Source organism: Capricornis sumatraensis, chromosome 7, assembly GCF_032405125.1.
Source record: "Capricornis sumatraensis isolate serow.1 chromosome 7, serow.2, whole genome shotgun sequence".
Classification (NCBI taxonomy): domain Eukaryota; kingdom Metazoa; phylum Chordata; class Mammalia; order Artiodactyla; family Bovidae; genus Capricornis; species Capricornis sumatraensis.
The window spans coordinates 89,928,963-89,949,992 of record NC_091075.1 but is presented as its reverse complement, the minus strand read 5'-3'; the positions used below and the strand labels follow the sequence as shown (position 1 = coordinate 89,949,992).

The 21,030-nt window shown below is 40.6% G+C and overlaps 1 protein-coding gene across 1 annotated transcript in view; it reads left to right on the top strand.

Annotated features, from left to right (window-relative positions):
- ADAMTS3 (ADAM metallopeptidase with thrombospondin type 1 motif 3) overlaps positions 1-7,473 on the top strand; it is a 288,474-nt gene extending 281,001 nt beyond the window's left edge. Inside the window, exons 20-22 of the mRNA XM_068975243.1 lie at positions 48-255; positions 2,202-2,319; positions 6,914-7,473. Of these exons, the coding sequence (XP_068831344.1) occupies positions 48-255; positions 2,202-2,319; positions 6,914-7,473 (886 nt within the window). The remainder of the gene's footprint in view (positions 1-47; positions 256-2,201; positions 2,320-6,913) is intronic.
- Positions 7,474-21,030: the final 13,557 nt, after the last annotated feature.

Sequence of the window (21,030 nt, the reverse complement as noted above, 5' to 3'; positions counted from 1 at the left end):
CGGGGTTTCCATGGACAATGTTAACCCCTCACGCCCACCCCCTGCAGCTGGGCGGCGGAAGAGTGGGAGCACTGCACCAAAACCTGCGGCACTTCCGGCTACCAGCTGCGCACGGTGCGCTGCCTCCAGCCGCTCCACGACGGCACCAACCGCTCCGTGCACAGCAAGTACTGCGCGGGCGACCGGCCCGAGAGCCGCCGGCCCTGCAACAGAGTGCCCTGCCCGGCCCCGTGGAAAACGGGGCCTTGGAACGAGGTGGGTGTGCGAACTCTGAGGGGCCGGGGAGGGGGGGCGTATGTGTGTGGAAGCATGTGAAACATATTTTAATTTCGCTTCTGTATCAGGTGGGCTTTGTGTGAATGGAGAAACTGTCACATTGTGTGGAATCAGTAAGCACCTGGGCGTATTAAGAAAAAAATGGTATTTTAAAACAGTGTTTGCATGTAAGATTCATTGATGGGGGCAAACCACATTCGGATGCTTTGGGATACAACGCTGTCTAAAAGGTGACTGATTTTCTAATATTAGTGTTGACCGCACTGTCCCTCCTACATACGTTTCAAATCCCTAACCTTGAATTCAGGGCCCTGTCCTATGTGACACCCCACTGCTTTGTGTGTGTGTTTAAACTGAGGTATAATTGATACAACACTACCTTAGATTCAGGTGTACAACTTAATGATTTGGTATTTGTATACATTGCAAGATGATCACCAGCAATAAATAAATAAATCCCATGATAACTCTTCTTAATCTGTCTTCCTTTATTCCACCTCTTTGTCCCAGTCTGAGGAAACTGTTCACTCTTCCAAAGGCCAGCTGGTTGGAGCCTCCTCCCTTCTGGCTGGCTTGCCCTTCCCTTTCTGTCTATCTGACCATCTACCCATCATCATCCATCAAGGCTCAGCTTCATGGTCCAAAATACCACCTTTTCTGCAGTCCTTCTTCATTCCAAAAGCAGAAGCCTACCAATGGCTTGCTGATCACAGCAGTGTATCATAACTCCTGTCTTTGAGCCTGTGCTCAGCACTAGACCAAGCATTTCTCAAAAAAAAAAAAAAAAAAAAAAAAGGTACTCTGTTTCCCCAGTGCCCAGTTGGTGCCTGTCTGAGTAACGTCTGTTTGGTGACTAGCTGAATCAGTGTTTCGGTCCGTGTATTAACCACAGATCTTTGATGTTTCTAAAGATTCCAAATAAGGAATTATGGGGCCATAGAAGAGTGGCTAGGAGGACAGGGACTCAGAAAAGCAGATAGAGAATGAAGGAGGAAGTGGAGAGCAGACCCAGGATGGAAGGAACAAGCCAATGAAAGTTACCTGCACAGGACTGGAAGAACTCACCTTTCACTCTCTTCAGAGCCCTAGAACAAGCCTTCTTCCTCTGCAGATCCTACCTAGATCAACAGCACGGCTATTTCTGGTCTTAGTTTTAGAGCAGTTAGCCCCTTCCTTAAATAAATCAATTTGTGGGAATAGAATAATAGTAGTTCCAGCATAGCACATGAGTCAGTCACATCTGTAAGGAAGGTGAGAGAAGGGGAAGCTCAATCCGAGATCCGCTCCCTGAAAATGGACTCCTCCGCTGGTTTTAGGAACCCCACTCCAGCACTCTTGCCTGGAAAATCCCATGGACAGAGGAGCCTGGAAGGCTGCAGTCCGTGGGGTTGCTGAGGGTTGGACACGACTGAGTGACTTCACTTTCACTTTTCACTTTCATGCATTGGAGAAGGAAATGGCACCCACTCCAATGTTCTTGTTTGGAAAATCCCAGGAACGGGGGAGCCTGGTGGGCTGCCATCTATGGGGTCACACAGAGTCAGACATGACTGCAGCGACTTAGCAGCACCAGCAGAAAGTGTTAACACTGTAACAATGACTTCTTCAGCATCAAATGCTTCCTAAGTTCCAGACTTAACCTGCTTTACATACATTGTTTCCTTTGCTTCATTTACTCCCAACAGTTCTCTGAGGCTTTCAGAGAAAAAGCAATGTTCCCAGGCTGCTGAAGGAAGCCAGGGTATAAACAGGATTCTCTGTCTCCAAAGTCACTGTAACGCTGCACAGCAGAGAAAGAACCCCAGAGCTGTGTATGTATGTACACTTGTGTGTGCATGTGTGTGCCTGAGTGTGCACATGGGGAAAGGAAGAGAGGCAGCCTTGGTGGAGTAAAACGTCTACAATCATAGCCTTTGTTTCTGTAGTGTTCAGTGACCTGCGGTGAGGGAACAGAGGTGAGGCAGGTCCTCTGCAGGGCCGGTGACCACTGCGACGGGGAGAAGCCTGAGTCTGTCCGAGCTTGTCAGCTGCCTCCCTGTAATGGTAGGTGTGACACGGATTGATTTCACTGCTCTGACCATGGTTATCTTTTTTCTTTATTCTGATTTTTTAATTAATTCATTTATTTTAATTAGAGAACAATTACTTTACTGTGATGGCTTTTGCCATACATCAATAAGAATCGGCCATAGGTATACATGTGTCCCCCCATGCTGAACCCCTCCCCACCTCCCTCCCCTACCCTATCGCTCTAGGTTGTCCCAGAGCATCAGCTTTGAATACCCTGCTTCATGCATCAAACTCTCACTATGACCATGTTTTTGAGCCGCAAAAAAGGAGAATTTCCTTTGGGGACAAGCTCTGAAATTCCCATTTGCTTATTGAAAAATAACTTTAGGAGAACACACTTGAAATATTAGCCTAATACAGTTCTTTAAAATGGGTGTCTGAGGCAATATCCCCTCCAGTTAGTTACCATCACCACTGCAGCCTCCATGATCCCCAGTGGACGGTAATGCTGGGGTGAGGGCCGTATCACCCCATATGAAGTTTCTGTCAATCTGTGTCTCTAGAATAATCTACTTATTTTCTCTCTGATTTTCTTTATAACTTCACATTATTGTTAAAGGCATAATAATGCAGAATGTTATGCAATGTTTTACTAAAATTATTCAGTTGAGACACTCAGATGATAAATGTTATGCACAAAGCTGTTTCCCAATACCTGCATCCATATCCATGAAAGTGAAAGTCGCTCAGTCATGTCCGACTCTTTGTGACCCCTTGGACTATACAGTCCATGGAATTTTCCAGGCCAGAATACTGGAGTGAGTAGCCTTTCCCTTCTCCAGGGGATCTTCCCAATCCAGGGATCGAACCCAGGTCTCCCGCATTGCAGGCATATTCTTTACCAATTGAGCCACAAGGGAAGCCCAGGAATACTGGAGTGGGTAACCTATCCCTTCTCCAGTGGATCTTCCCAACCCAGGAATTGAACCTGGGTCTCCTGCATTGCAGGTGATTCTTTACCAATTGAGCTATGAAGAAAGCCCAAATATTCAACAAACGTGCTTGCAAAATAGGCACCTTGTACCTAGGCTAAAATTTGCTTGACCTATTCCTTCAGTATTGCAAAAACAGAGTCTCTTTTCTTTATTTTAAAGTGCAGATCTTCCTCAATTTACAGGAGAGTTATATCCTGATAAACTCTTTCTGAGTTGAAAATACATTCAGTCAAAAATGCATTTAATACAACTAACTTACAGAACAGGGCTTCCAAAGTGGCTCAGTGATAAAGAACCTGCCTGCCAATGCAAGAGATGTAGATTCCATCACTAGGTAGGGAAGATTCCCTGAAGGAGGAAATGGCAACCCACTCCAGTTTTCTTGCCTGGAGAATTCCGTAGACAGAGAAGCCTGGTGGGCTAGGGTCTCAAAGAGTCAGACATGACTGAGCATGCATGCATATGTCGTCGCATGGGCACAACTTACTGAACACCATGCCCTAGCCTTAAACATGCTCGTAACACTTATGTTAGCCTTCACGTGGCAAAACCATCTAACTCAAAGCCTGTGAATAGTTGTCTGGGTACAGTATGATTAAAAGGTGTTTGCCCTGGCGATCACCTGACTGACTGGGAGCTGCGGCTGCTGCCCTGCCTAGCATCACGAGAGGATCATTCCATTTATCACTAACCCAGAAAAGATCCAAATTCAAAATTTGAAGTACAGTTTCTACTGAATGTATGTGGCTTTCACGCCATTGTGAAATCCATAAATCAAAAGTGGAACTGTCATGAGTCCGGGATGTCTGTGTAATTCAAATTTGCTGTTGTAATAAATAGCATATATGGATGGTTTCAGCTTCTCTGTCTCCTTCCTTTTCTGTCACTTTCTCTACATCTGCCTGTGAGCTGTCTGCCTCGTTTTGTGTCTCCACTTCACTCTCCTCTCATTTCCTCTGTGGGTCTCACTCCCTGCTTTTGATTTGCTGTTACCTGCTGTTTGTGGGTTGCTCACGTTCTGTGTACTCCACGCATGCTTTTTCCACTCACTTTTTCTTCTCTCCCTCTCTCACTCACTCTCTTCCTCTCCTGGCCTCCCTTTCTCCTCCTCATCTCTCTTTCCCTGTCCCCTTCTCTCTCTCCCTGTGTCTTCCTGACTTCTTTTTCTTCGTTTCCCTCTTTTTCTCCCTGATAGCCCTCATCCTTCCCTTTCTGGCACATGTGTCTAAAGGTGTCCTTCTTTCTCCTCCACTTTTATCTGTCCTTCCCTCCCCTCTCCCTGTCTCTGCCACTCCCCCTCTGTCTCTCCATCTTCCCATCTCTTCCCTTCTTCCCCATCTCGTCTTCCCCGCCTTCTTTCTTTCCCAACCCCCGGTGTCCCTTCCCTTCGGACTCTCCGTGCCTGTCTCTCTCTCTCTCCCCCTTCCTATTCTCCCATTACCTGTCTAGTCTTCCTTGTGAATTATCCCTCTGCAGATTTCCCTTTGATAATGTGGGGTGGCATGAACAAGTATGACCATGAGGGGGAGACAGAGGACTTACATACTTAATCATTTTTCTCTGGAAAGTATATTTGAAAGTTCAAAGCACAAGTCAAAGCCAAAATAACAAATTTACCTACTCAGAAGCTGTAAATTTACTGTCACCGTAATGTTTTACCCTTATATAAGTGTTACTGTCAGAAGGCTAAACACTTTGTAAGCTTTGTTGATCTCAATGACTGGTAGAGCTGTATATTTCTGCAAATATGCCCAATTGTCAGCAGGTATGTGCTTGATTCTCTTCCTTAATCCAAAAGAAAATATTATAGGCATAGAAAGACATAAGCATAGAAAAAATAATTTGGATACAATAAGGGATTGATACTTGACATAAAACCCATTAATTTGCAGGGATTTGCAACCTAATTAGGATTACAACCTAATTATTTTCTAGTATGAGATGTTCAAATGCTTCATACTGTATCATAGGTGTGTAAATGTCAGGCAAAGACAAGTCATCTTAGAGTGTAGGAAGTGTACATGACATTCAAACTCTAACAAAGGTGATAAGGTTTAATCTTTATTGGTCTTGCCAACTGACCCTCCTCTTTTGATCCCCCCCCCTCAAACTTTAGGAAAGGGATTCAATTTCTTTGGCAAGTTATATAGCAAGTTCCTTACCTAGCAATGTAGAATTACCCAACATTACATTGTCATGGTGATTGTATTACATAAATGCCACAATTTATAATTCTTTGCGTTTATTATTTGGATATGAGATCAGTATTCTGTGTGGGATTATGCACATGGGCTCTGCATAGAATATGCCCTGGAATGGCTAAAAAGAAGTACAGACTTTTTATGAACTCAATGTTTGGATTTTTTGAAATCTAATTCTTACAACTTATGATTAATAAAATTTTAAAATAATGGAAATAGTATGTACAAACACGCCTCCCAAGTGTTTTATAAGTGGTACTTAGTATTCTTTAAAGTACTGTCAATTCGATAAAATTAACCATGTATTATTCATAAGAAAGTTGGCACATGTTACCCAGATTTGTGCTTTCAAATAACAAATAACCTGAGAACATTCAATGGTAAACATGAAACTATTGCTTCACTCTGGAGAATATACTCTGAATCAAAATTGTATCTTGATTTTTCTTTTAGTAATATAGTTTTAAGATTTAATATGTTCCAACAAATCTTTAGTATTTTTTATTTTCAATTTAAACTTAATATAGAGACTACTCTATCATAAAGACAGACTATCATAAAAATTTTAAAAACAGATGCCTCAAACATGAACCCCCCTCCCACCTCCCTCCCCATAACATCTCTGGGGGGTTCATGTTTGGGAACTCATGTAGGAATTAAAGATTTTAAAATTTAAAAATAAATAAATAAAATTTAAAAAAAACAAACAGATGCCTCTCTATATCTTAAAAGTATGATAAATCCAATATTCTATTTTCTAAAATCAGAAATACATTCCTAAGAAGAAAAAAAATACCCTCGATCTGAAGACTCTTGATGGGAATGTGAAAGAGCTGGTCAATTCAAGTGCTTTGCATAGAGAGAACAACTTTTTTAGTAAATTTATTCTAATATTCATATTTTAACTCAAAGGCTTATGTGGAAAACACCCATCAATGTTAGATCTTAGTTAAATCTTTTTATATTCATTAACGATTTTCATGCTTTTCCTCCTTTTATTTTTAGCTATATTTATTTTTATATTTAAAATGAAATATAGTTGGCATACAATATTATGTCATTTCATTATGAAATGAGGACCACAATAAGTCTGTCCCCATACAAAGTTATCACCATATGACTGGCCATATTCCTTATGCTCTGTGGGACGTCCCTATGGCTTATTTATTTTGTAATTGGAGGTTTATACCTCTTAATCTTCTTCACCTATTTTGCCCCTCCCTTAGTAACCACTCCTTTGTTCTCTGAGTTTATGATTCTGTTTTTTTGTTTTATTTTATTTTTTTAGATTCCACATATAAGTGAGTTCATACAATATATATCCTTTTCTGTCTTATTTCACTTAGCATACTGCCCTCTAGCTCCATGCATATTGTCCACTGTTTATGTTTGGGCATATTTCTTATATTATTTTTCTTTGAATCTCTGTAGATGAGCCATGTTTGGGAGATAAGTCCATATTCTGTCAAATGGAGGTACTGGCACGATACTGCTCCATACCAGGTTATAACAAGTTATGTTGTGAGTCCTGCAGCAAGCGCAGTAGCACCCTGCCACCGCCGTACCTTTCAGAAGCTGCTGAAACTCATGATGATGCTATCTTTAACCCCAGTGACCTCCCTGGACCTCTAGTGATGCCTACATCTTTGGTTCCGTACTATTCAGAGACTCCTGCTGAAAAGAAGAAATCTTTGAGCAGAATCTCTTCCATAGTAGGTCCAAATGAGCATGCTGCTTTCAGGCCAAACAGTAAATCCAATGGTGCTAACTTATCCCAGAGGCAAGCACAGCCAGCAGAAAATAAAACTCTGGGACTGGCCTCCCCACCTACCAAGAGTGGCCACCTCAGTTCATCTCCACAACTGGCTGCTGCCCCCTTCCTTGCAGCCAGTGATTCCATAGGTGCTTCTTCTCAGGCAAGAACCTCAAAGAAAGATGAAAAGCTTATTGACAAGAGACGTCCGCTAAGGTCATCCACGTCGGAAAGATGAGCAAGGGAAGCCCAAAGGCTCGATGTTGGTGAAAAATCTGGAGGACCTGCCTCTCTCCATGGTGCATACAGCTTGTCTAAAGTGGAACTCTCCATAAATCATCAGCTCATTTTCTCTGTGAGTGGAAGAAAAAAAAGTGCTGGTTCACTTTCCAGTTGCTTTCGTCCTTCGTTTGTTCTGCCTCGACTCATTTACCAGAATTCATTGGAAGAAGGCACCAAAGATTATTGACTGGAGGAAAGTAAGTTGTTAGGTGTGTGGGTCATTTTCTAAAGCAGGAAAGGGACTGGAACCAATTGTGCATGTCAGCTGATTTCTTTTTTAAATTTAAAAAATTACAGTAAAAAGAAAAAAGAGATGCCAATGGTTTACACTTTAACAAAAAGTTTTGGAGCAAAGAATTCTTAGAGTTGTATTCCTATTTATCTATATTAGAAATATTGTATGAGCAAATTTGCAGCTGTTTGTGTAAATACTGTATATTGCAGAAATCAGTATTATTTTAAGAGATGTGTTCTCAAATGATTGTTTACTGTGTTACATTTCTGGATGTTCTAGGTGCCTGTCATTGAGTATTGCCTTATTTGACATTGTATGAGTTGATTTTCAAAGGAGAATATTACAAAGAAGTTAGAATTGCAGCTACTGACAATACAAAGGGTTGTGTTGTGTGGTTTTGTTTGATCAACAATGTGACACGTAAATTAGAGAAAAAGAATAGATAAGCTGCAGATATTACCTTCCATCCTTTAAATAAAGAAGAATAAGATTAGTGTCTTAGCATACTTGTAGTCACAGGGAACAGAGACCAGTAAATGAGCCCATGCAAGACAAAACAGAAACCTTTTTACCAGGGCTTCAGTAGACACCATTGATTGTCTTCTGTTCTTGTGTTGTTTTGAGTTGTCTCATTGTTGACCTCTACAAGTGTGTATACTCAATGTACTGTAATAATAATGAAAAATGTTCTGAGATCATTTGTATGTTGGTAGCTGAGAAAAGCATCATGAAACTAGATTAACACTCAAATAGAGTAGGGCTGTAGGGCTCTAGAAGCAGGTTCAAGACAGTATTTGTCAATGGTTGCGATATTTATTTTCCGCATGGTTCATAATCACATGGTCACAACCACAATGCATCTGACTGCAATAATGTGCTAGTAATTTATGTCAGTGATCAGTCTACTTACAGTGAAGCCAGAAGTTCCAGGGAGTAGATGTAAAGTATCTGTATATAGAATTCAGAACTGAAGATATTTATTAAAATTTGATTTTTTTTCTTGATAGTATTTTTATGTACTAAATATTTACTCTAATACCAATGACATATTTTGGTAAACTAGAGAGACATAATTAGAGCTGCATGCTTTGTTCTGTACATAGAGGAGAAATTTAAGCAAACTAAAGCAGCCAAATCAAAGAACTAAATTTGAAAATTGATGTTATACAAACCTTTTGCAATTTTAGAGGAGCTGATGCAAAGTTGGTAACTTGTTCCCCTTCAGTGAAACATAAAATTGTATGGGCTCAGACAACTAGCTGTTTAATGAAATAGTAAATTAGAAACACCAGAAAAGAAGTATGTGAAAGAAATTAGTATTTCATGAATTACACTTGAAAGGAAAAAAAAAGATAAATGTTGTCAGCATAATGATTTTGAAGTCAGTTTCTGAACCATCTAAAACTACAGTTTGCAAACTAAAATGTAAATATGTTAACCTCTCAACACAGAAAATGTGCAAAAACTTTTTGCATTTTAACCATGGTAAAAATATTGACTCTATACCTCTAAAGAATCGCTGCTACTTGGTGCAAGACTTTTGAAGGTCAAATGAATTAGGTGAATTCCAGATTGTAAATCTCTGAGCCTCAAGCAGAAATCTTTTTTTTCTTCCCTAAAATTTCAGAATGAAATTCTCTCTAGTTCGCTTGCGTGTGCATGCATCTAGTCCACAGGGGATTACAGAGAAAGCTGGTCACACACATACACCTCTCATAAAGATGTATATATTCATTATACTTCTGATCTTTGAGCTTCGTTTTCTACTAAGCTAAAAATTCCTTTTTATCAAAGTGTACACTACTGATGCTGATTGTTGTATTGGGAGCACGTAGCAATAAAAATGTTAACAAAGTATAGACCTGGCTCAACTGAAATTTTTATCATTAGATTCATCACTGAGTAATGGTAACCAAGTTCTTTCCTGCTACAAAGTGAAATAGTATCAAGTTCAATTGCTACTTGTACTTTCTCCAAAGGGGCTCAAAGAAAGGGACAGGGGCTCTTCTTTTCACATCAGAGTGCATCATACTGTTTTTACAAAAGAAAATAAGAGGCTATGAGGTGACTTTTTTTTTTGCCTAAATCCATTCCACAGAACTTGAAGAGCGAGAAAGTGGCAATAATGCTAATGGGATAAGAAGGAAAAGGGGCTCCTTCTAGTTTTAAAATGTGTCAGCTCGGGATAGTTTTTAGAAAAGCTACTATCAGCTCTGACCCGTGAGGACTGATGAAAACACATGACCTCCTCTGAGGACCATCCAAAGGAGGGGGCTTCATCATGTAACAAGGAGATACAGTGTTGCCATAGTTTCTAGTTTAAGCTGCAAAGGCAGAGGACTCAGGTTTGCACCCCACCTACCACTTCACGCCTGAATTGATCTTGGGTGATCTAACTAGATTTCAGTTTCCTCATCTGCCAAAGAGGAGGCAGAATTATCAAATTTCACTGTGGAACTGCTGTTAAAAATGAGCTTAAGTAAAATTGTTAGCCAAGCCCTAACATATACTAATTCAAAATAAATATCAACTTTGTCATTGTGGTTTCCCCAATCTCCTCATCATCTTCAGTTCAGTTTAGTTCAGTTGCTCAGTCATGTCTGACTCTTTGCAACCCCATGAACTGCAGCATGCCAGGCCTCCCTGTCTATCACCAACTCCCGGAGTTTACCCAAACTCTTGTCCATTGAGTCAGTGATGCCATCCAACCGTCTCATCCTCTGTCATCTCCTTCTCCTCCTGCCCTCAATCTTTCCCAGCATCAGGGTCTTTTCCAGTGAGTCAGCTCTTCTCATCAGGTGGCCAAAGTATTGGAGTTTCAGTTTCAACATCAGTCCTTCCAATTAAAACCCAGGACTGGTCTCCTTTAGGATGGACAGGTTGGATCTTCTTGCAGTCCAAGGGACTCTCAAGAGTCTTCTCCAACACCACAGTTCAAAAACATCAATTCTTCAGCACTCAGCTTTCTTTATAGTCCGTCATCTTCACTATGTAGCAAAATCACAGCATTTCTTTTAGACTCTGCAACGTGCTTGGCTTTTGGTCACCATGTCTCATTAATGGTGGCAGAGAACAAAGTTTCAGGATCAAAAGACAAAAAATTTAGCTTTAAAAATTGATAGGAAGGACAAACTATTTGCAAATAATATCTGATCATTGATTTGAAAGAATTTTAGCAGAATATACCCACTCTCCATTTATGAACAATAAATAATGAAACTAAGGAATAATTATGTATCTCTGCAAAGATAGTAAGTGGTACAATAATGCCCCAAATTATTAGCAAATAAAGCATTTCTCTTGTATTCACATTAATTAATACACTTTGTAAAAATGTCATTATTCCTTTCTACATATTATGAAGCCACAAATATAAGATATAAGAGAAAAAAATTAATTGAAATGATGAAAACATAGAAAAGGATAATACTTGTTTTTAAAAATACTAAAGAGTTATAAAGTAAAATGCTAAGGTAAAACTGCATTCAGTCAATTCAGTTCAGTCACTCAGTCGTGTCCGACTCCTTGGGAACCCATGGACTGCATCATGCCAGGCCTCCCTGTCCATCACCAACTCCCAGAGCTTGCTCAAACTCATGTCTATCAAGTTGGTGATGCCATCCAAACATCTCATCCTCTGTCATCTACTTCTCCAGGCTTCAATCTTTCCCAGCATCAGGGTCTTTTCCAATGAATCAGTTCTTTGCATTAGGTGGTCAAAGTATTGGAATTTCAGCTCAACATCAGTCCTTCCAATGAATATTCAGGATTGATTTCCTTTATAATGGACTGATTGGATCTCCTTGCAGTCCAAAGGACTCTCAATAGTCTTCTCCAATATCACAGTTCAGAAGCATTAATTCGGTGCTCAGCTTTCTTTACAGTCCAACTTTCACATCCATACATGACTACTGGAAAAACCATGGCTTTGATTATACGGACCTTTGTTGGCAAAATAATGTCTCTGCTTTTGAATATGCTATCTAGGTTGGTCATAGATCTTCTTCCAAGGAGCAAGCGTCTTTTAATTTCATGGCTGCAGTCACCATCTGCAGTGATTTTGGAACACCACCCCCCCAAAAAAATAAAGTCTGTCACTGTTTGCATTGTTTTGCCATGTTTGCCATGAAGGAAAAGAAGTTCCCCCATTATCTTTGCCATGAAGATGGGACTGGATGCTATGATCTTCATTTTTTGAGTGTTGAATTTTAAGCCAACTTTTTCACTCTCTTCTTTCACTTTCATCAAGAGGCTCTTTAGTTCTTTTTCACTTCTGCCATAAGAGTGGTGTCATCTGCGTATCTGAGATTATTGATATTTCTCCCGGCTATCTTGATTCCAGCTTTTGCTTCATCCAGCCCGGCATTTTGCATGAAGTATTCTGCATATAAGTGAAATAAGCAGGGTGACAGTATACAACTTGGGCATACTTCTTTCCCAGTTTGGAACCAGTTTGTTGTTCCATGTCCAGTTCTAACTGTTGCTTCTTAACCAGCATATAGATTTCTCAGGAGGCAGGTAAGGTGGTCTGGTATTCCCATCTCTTTAAGGATTTTCTACAGTTTGTTGTGATCCACACAAAGGCTTTGCCATAGTCAATAAAGCAGAAGTAGTTCTATGATCCAGAGGATGTTGGCAATCTGATCTCTGGTTCCTCTGCCTTTTCTAAATCCAGCTTGAACATCTGGAAGTTAACAGTTTACATACTGTTGACGCCTTGCTTGGAGAATTTTGAGCATTACTTTGCTAGCCTGTGAGGTGAGTGCAATTGTGAGTTAGTTTGAACATTCTTTGGCATTGCCTTTCTTTGGAATTGGAATGAAAACTGACCTTTTCCAGTCCTATGGCCACTGCTGAGTGTTCCAAATTTGCTGGCATATTGAGTGCAGCACTTTCACAGCATCATCTTTTAGGATTTGAGATAGCTCAACTGGAATTCCATCACCTCCACTACCTTTGTTCATAGTAATGCTTCCTGAGGCCCACTTGACTTCACGTTCCAGGATGTCTGGCTCTAGGTGAGTGATCACACCGTGGTTATCTGGGTCATTAAGATCTTTTTTGTATAGTTCTTCTGTGTATTCTTGCCACCTCTTCTTAATATCTACTGCTTCTGTTAGGTCCATATCATATCTGTCCTTTATTATGCCCATCTTTGCATGAAAACTTCCATTGGTATCTCTAATTTTCTTGAAGAGATCTCTAGTCTTTCCCATTCTATTATTTTCCTCTCTTTTTATTGATTACTGAGGAAGGTTTTCTTATCTCTTCGTGCTATTCTTTGGAACTCTGCATTCAGATATTTATATCTTTCCTTTTCTCCTTTGCCCTTAGCTTCTCTTCTTTTCTCAGCTATTTGTAAGGCCTCCTCAGACAAACATTTTGGCCTTTTTTGCATTTCTTTTTCTGGGGGATGGTCTTGATCTCTGCCTCCTGTACAATGTCACGAACCTCCATCCATATTCTTCAGGCACTCTGTCTATCAGATCTAATCACTTGAATCTATTTGTCACTTCCACTGTAAAATTGTAAGGGATTTGATTTAGGTCATACATGAATGTCTAGTGTCTAATGTCTAATGTTTTCCATACTTTCTTCAATTTAAGTCTGAATTTGGCAATAAAGCCTTCACAATCTGAGCCATTGTCAGCTCCCAGTCTTATTTTTGCTGACTATATAGAGCTTCTCCATCTTTGTCTGCAAAGAATATAATCAATCTGATTTCACTATTGACCATCTGGTGATGTCCAGGTATGGAGTCTTCTTTCGTGTTGCTGGAAGAGGGTGTTTGCTATGACCAGTGCATTCTATTGACAAAACTCTGAAAACGCTGTCAGTCTTTGCCCTGCTTCATTTTTTACTCCAAGTCCAAATTTGCCTGTTACTCTACATATCTCTTGACTTCCTACTTTTGGATTCCAGTCCCCTATGATGAAAAGGACATCTTTTTTGGGTGTTAGTTCTAGAAGGTCTTGTAGGTCTTCATAGAACCATTCAACTTCAGCTTCTTCAGCATTATTAGTTGGGGCACAGACTTGGATTACTATGATATTGAATGGTTTGCTTTGGAAATGAACAGAAATCATTCTGTCGTTTTTGAGGTTGCACCCAAGTACTGCATTTTAGACTCTTTTGTTGACTATGATGGCTACTCCATTTCTTCTAAGGTATTCTTGCTCACAGTAGTAGATATAATAGTCATCTGAGTTAAATTCCCTGATTCCAGTCCATTTTAGTTCACTGATTCCTAAAATGTCAATTTTCACTCTTGCCATCTCCTCTTTGACCGCTTCCAAATGCCTCGATTCATGGACCAAACATTCCAGATTCCTATGCATTACTGTTCTTTACAGCATTGGATTTTAATTCCATCACCAGTCACATCCACAAGTGGACATTGTTTTTGCTTTGGCTCCATCTCTTCATTCTTTCTGGAGTTATTTCTCCACTGATATCCAGTAGCATATTGGGCACCTACTGACCTGGTGACTTCACCTTTCAGTGTCATATCTTTTTGCCTTTTCATACCATTCATGGGGTTCTCAAGGTAAGAATACTGAAGTGGTTTGCCATTCCCTTCTCCAGTGGGCCACATTTTGTCAGACCTCTCCACCACGATCCATCTGTGTGGTGGCCCCACACGGTATGGCTCATAGTTTCATTGAGTGGTCCATGTGATCAGTTTGATTAGTTTTCTGTGATTATAGTTTTCATTCTGTCTGCCCTCTGAGGGATAAGGATTAGAGGCTTATGGAAGCTTCCTGGTGGGAGAGACTGACTGGGGGGAAAACTTGTTCTGATGGGCAAGGCCATGTTCATTAAATCTTGAATCCAATTTTCTGTTGATGGGTGGGGCTGTGTTCCCTCCCTGCTGTTGACTTGAGACCAAACTATGGTGGAGGTAATAAAGGTAATGGCGACCTCCTTCAAAAGGTCCCGTGCACGCACTGCCACACTCAGTGCCCCCGACCCTGCAGCAGGCCATCACAGACCTATACCTCTGCCAGAGACTCCTGGACGCTCACTGGCAAGTCTGGGTCAGTCTCTCATGGGGCTCACTGCTCCTTTTTCCTGGGTCCTGGTGCATGCAAGGTTTTGTTTGTGCCCTCCAAGAGTTTGTTTCCCAAGTCTTGTGTAAGTTCTGGTGGCACTATGGTGGGATTAATGGTGACCTCCTCCAAGAGGGCTTAATGTCAGGTCTACAATACCCAGATCCCCTGTCCCTGCGACAGGCCACTGCTGACCCGTACCTCCATAGGAGACACTAAGACACTCAAAGGCAGGTCTTGCTCAGTCTCTGTGGGATCTCCTGGTGCTCGTGAGGTTTTGTGTGAGCCCTCTGAGCATCTCTGGTGCGTATGGGGCTTGGAGTTTTATTCTAAATGAGATTTTGCCCCCTGTGGCTCAGCTGATAAAGAATCTGCCTGCAATGCAGAAGACCTGGGTTCAATCTGTGTGTTGGGAAGATCCCCTGGAGAAGGGTACAGCTACCCACTCCAGTATTCTGGCCTGGAGAATTCCATGGATTATCCATGGGGTCCCAGAGAGTCTGACATGACTGAGCAACTTTCACTTCACTTCATAAAAGTGAATAAAACTGCATAAAATGAGGTAAAATATCAGATGCATAAGTAAAATATAACAAACAGGCATTATTAACACATCAATTAATACATTAGAAAACATTCTGAGCCCAGACACTTTTGAATAATACACTTTGAGCTAGTGAGCTAATTTATTTTAAAATATTTCTATCAAGAAAAACATAATCTACTGAAATAAATTTGTCAACAAAAGCACAAATTCTAAACCAAAACAAGGTGTTATAAATTCTGCAAACTCATTGTAGAGTTTACCGAAGAACTGGAATGACCCCTAAATTTCTCCCATCCTGACTTATAGCAGGGGTGTAACAAGGTTACTCATCACTTCCCTGGTGACACTAGTGTCACTTCGTTAATATAGTTGGTCAGAAAATCTGCTCTTTCCAGTCAACTCATAGTTTTGGTTAAATTGTTGATTTGACCAATTAGCTTTTAATCACCTGATTGTTAGCAATTTCCCTGGGGCTGAGTAGTGTTGCCTGTCTTTTTAAACTATCACCTCCCCCCCCCAAAAAAACTTTAATGTCAAGGAAGAAAATAATTATTCACACACAAGTGTTATTCACACTCAGATCACAAGTGTTAATATCCTACTCTATAGTATCATTCCCAAAGCTTAAACAAAAAAAAAAAGCAAACAAAGTTCTACAATCCTCTACTGAATAAACACATAAAATAACAAAGTGGGAAGGATATCCAAAAAAGAGGAGATATATGTAAGTATGGCTGATTCCCTTTGCTATAGAACAGAAACTAACACAACATTGTAAAGCAACTATACTCTGATCAAATTAAAAAAAAAAAAAAAGAAAACACTTATCTATCACTTGCCATCATCTCTTTTCAGGATATAGTGGAAGAGCCTCCTGGAGGCAGAATTGAAGACACTTAGATGGCTGCAGTCCATGGAGTCGCTAAGAGTTTGACACGACTGAGTGATTTCACTTTCACTTTTCACTTTCATGCATTGGAGAAGTCAATGGCACCCCACTCCAGTACTCTTGCCTGGAAAATCCCATGGATGGAGGAGCCTGGTAGGCTGTAGTCCATGGGTCGCTAAGAGTCTGACCCGACTGAACAACTTCACTTTCACTTTTCACTTTCGTGCATTGGAGAAGGAAATGGCAACGCACTCCAGTGTTCTTGCCTTGAGAATCCCAGGGACGGGGGAGCCTGGTGGGCTGCCATCTATGGGGTCACACAGAGTCGGACACAACTGAAACGACTTAGCAGCAGCAGCAGCAGATAAGATAAACTGGGGTCCACAGAAAAGTGCCTCCTAGGGGAGGAAAGCATTAGAACCCTAGAGAGAGGAACCTGGAGTTTGGAGGGCAACATAGAGGACTTCAAGAAGCAGGTGTGTGGAAGTGAGGATTCTTTTATAAAGACTTTTAAAATATACTTGTTTTTGTTGTATGGCAACCCCCACTCTCCTCCCCACTCACAGAGACATTCCACAAGACTTTAGTAAAACTGCTTTTGGAGTCTTTTGAATGCTACACTGTGTAGAAATAAGAAGGGAAGGTAGGTGTGTGTGTGTGTGAGAGAGAGAGACAGAGATATAGAGACAGAAAGAGAGACAACAAGAGAGAGAGACAGAGAAAGAGAGCATGCATGAGGTTGGCATGTAATAAATGGTAAGTTAATACCATAACCATGGATGAGACTGTCCACATGGTAACAGAAATTACTAGACTATTTTGTTGTGCTAGCTGGTTTCTACTCTACTTTTTACTTCATGGCTGTCAACCACATACTTGTGACCTGGTGAATTCAGATACAACAGTTCTCCTATATCTAAATTTAATCTCTAATAATTAAACACGCCCTCTAAGATAAAACTGGCATGCTTCAGTATTGCAGGAAGCTAGAGAAATCTGTACGTAGATGGTTCTAGGGGTGCTGTGTCAGAAAAATATGATCACCAATAAATGGTACAAATTGCTGGTTACTTTAAAGAATATATGCTGCTGCTGCTGCTAAGTCGCTTCAGTCGTGTCTGACTCTGTGTGACCCCATAGACAGCAGCCCATCAGGCTCCCCTGTCCCTGGGATTCTCCAGGCAAGAACACTGGAGTGGGTTGCCATTTCCTTCCCCAATGTGTGAAAGTGAAGAATAAAAGTGAAATCACTCAGTCGTGTCCAACTCTTAGCGACCCCATGGACTGCAGCTCACCAGGCTCCTCCGTCCATGGGATTTTCCAGGCAAGAGTACTGGAGTGGAGTACCATTGCTTCGGGTTACATGTGCTTCAGTTTGCTTCCTGGGGTTCCCGGAGGCTGCTCTCCAGCTGGAGGCACTAGGCTGGGCTCTCCTGCAGCGGGCTCCCCAAGCCAGCACTGCAGACCCTCGGGAAGGGCCGTGTCCTCCAGGCTGCCCGTGCCCTCCACGAGCTCCTCGTAGGTGATCTTCTCCGCGAACGGCAGCTCCACCATGCCGGCCCACTCCAGCATCTCCTTCTCCAGCAGCCGCCTGCCCACCTTGTCCACCCGCTTGCGGCAGTGTGTGAGCAGGCCCAGGGTGTGCGCGTGCGCGGAGCCGATGAGCCGCCACACCTCCTCGTCCATGAGCTGGGCCGTGGCCTCGCTGAGCGGCTTCTCCACCAGCACCTGGCCTGGCCGCGGGAGATCAAAGGACACCTGGCCCAGCTTCTCACTCATAAAATAATATAAATGAAACAATAAATATAGTATGCTCATGTATGGATGTGAGAGTTGGACTATAAAGAAAGCTGAGCGCCAAAGAATTGATGCTTTTGAACTGTGGTGACGGAGAAGACTCTTGAGAATCCCTTGGACTGCAAGGAGATCCAACCAGTCCATCCTAAAGGAGATTAGTCCTGGGTGTTCATTGGAAGGACTGATGCTAAAGCTGAAACTCCAATACTTTGGCCACCTCATTCGAAGAGTTGACTCATTGGAAAAGACCCTGATTCTGGGAGGGATTGTAGGCAGGAGGAGAAGGGGACGACAGAGGATGAGATGGCTGGATGGCATCACTGACTCGATGGACATGAGTTTGAGTGAACTCTGGGAGTTGGTGATGAACAGGGAGGCCTGACGTGCTGCGATTCATGGGGTCGCAAAGAGTCGGACAGGACTGAACGACTGAACTGAACTGAACGGAAAGGGCAATATCAAGAAAGATTTCCACGCCTTAAATTAAGGACGGTAACAGGTACCCAGTGCTTTATAAAGTGTTATGTTCAACATGTTTTATTCATAAGTAACCTATTAGCACATTAGTAGTTGTACCCTAGGTATCAGTAGAATCTACATTTTACAAACGAAGAGACCATAGCAAGACTGATCATGTAAACTGCCAGAACTAGTACAGAGACTGTAGAAGCTAGTAAGCTGGAGAGAAAGTTCCAAGACCAGGTGTTCTGGCTCCAAACCCCTTACTCTAGCTCTCCACTATCTCATTGTTAGTAAAGACAAATACCATCCACTAAATTTACACTTGTTTGATAGATATTTTCAATTATATACTTCTCTTACAGGTGATTTTCTTTTCTTTCTTTCTTTTCTTTTTTTTTGCAGGAAATGTACCTACCAAAACACTTACATTTTTTCCAAAATGTGCTTGCTCCCTCATCTAAATGTTTGTCTTGTTTTTTGTTGTTTGTTAATTTCAAATTTTGCCATTTCCTGCCATTCTGAGTCCTGGTTTTGTCTGTCTCATTACGTCAATCTCAGTTTTACCTTTTTCTCATCCCACATGGTTGGCAGGTACTTTAAGAACTGGATCTCTATGCCTGTTGTTCTTACTTTGCTCAAAGATTCATTGCAAAATTTTAATATAATCATAATTTCTCATATTGAAGTAAATTTATGCTTAGCGAGCTTTTGTAAGCAGAACTTGGAGTTAAGACAGCATTGCTAATTATATATATGTTTTATTTTTATTAAAATTTTCTTTATATGTTGCATTCTGTTTTAAAAAACACTTAAAGTGGGACCCTGCTGCTGCTGCTGCTAAGTCACTTCAGTCGTGTCTGACTCTGTGCAACCCCATAGACGGCAGCCCACCAGGCTACCCCGTCCCTGGGATTCTCCAGGCTAAACTTCAAAACCATAATTCATCTTTTTATCCCTGGGAGTCCTGTTTCCTAAACTAGAATTAGAGGTTTACTTAGGGGCATTTAAGGGGCGTTTTACAATCTGCATTCATTTGGTTTGTATCTTAGAATATCCTCCTTTAAAATTGCAACAAATAATTTGTAGAGAGTACCAGGAGTGGTATATATTTTGACAACTATTAAAAAAAAACATAAATGCAGGGTGAATAATACTTTTTTAACACAAGGCAGTCCATATATATACATATTCTGAGTATGTTCACTTGTCACATAAGAAATCAATGTCAATGCCAAAGAGAGAAAAATAAATGATCTTTTCGCTAAAAGAGCTCTTGATAATATTTTTCTTTGATCATTTTATCATTTAACTTTGAGTTCAATCACCATTCAAACCCTTTTTTCCCATAACAATTGTACCAGTAATATTTAACAACTATCAAATATCAAAAGAATAGGAATCAGTGAAAGTTTTTGTGTGGATATATATTCTATACATATTTACCTGATATTGTCAAGCAACAAGTAAAGTTTTGCAGCTAGATGAAGTTAGTTCCTTACCAATGAAATAACTTATAATCAATTTCTGGAAAATTTTCTTTAATAGTGTATGTTCTTCTTCCAGTCTTTACATAGAAAAAAAATGGAATATTATTTAAATCATGACTTTTATCTATAGCATTCATTATTTTTATGGAATTTTAATCTTTATCCTTATTGTTCATTTTAAGCTATGATGATTTAAGCTAGTGATGATTTCTGTTATTGTGTTACTTCAATCATTCCTATGTCCATTCATTTTTTCATTTATTATTCAACATCCCTAGCATCTAGCACTGTACTGCAATAAAACTTTGGGCCCCAAAAACTTTATAATGCAATGTAGGAGAAGACAAGTAATAAAAATAATATTTTATTATTAAAAAGGTAGTTAAAAGTCTGTACATGGCACAATGGAAATACAGAAGAGGTCAATACGGGGGAGTCAGAAAAAGTGTGAGATAATTTTACATTATGAATAGCAGTTAGAAGAAGGGGGAAAGGGTATGTAGCTTGAGGAAGGAATAGACTTGGTATAAGAGGCAGCATGTGCAAAGGCCCAGAGTTATGAGAAACCAAATAAACTAAAGGAGGAAGATAATGTGATGATGTGATCCAGTTCCTATCTTTAGAGAAATAACTCTGGCATTGCTCTTAATCTTTTCTGGTTTTGAATTTCCAATATCCTATACTTGGCGGTCATATGAATAAGTATTTAAAAACTAAAAAATAAGACTTGATAAATGAAGCTTGGGACTTCCCTAGTAATCCAGTGGTTAAGACTTTGTACTTCCATTGTATGGGGACTTGGTTCAATCCCTGGTCCGGTAACCAGTTCCTGCGTGGCTCAAGAAGATTCCACATATTACAACAAAGATCCAGCACAGCCAAATTTAAACAAACAAACAAACAGATGAGGCTAATAATACTTGTTGTCATGCAAGGACTTTATAATTCATTTTTTCTACTCAATATTCTTGGAGTTAGAGGTTTGTGAAGTAATATGCTTAAGTCAAAAGTCAAGGCAATCTATTGTCACATTGTAAATATTTCCTA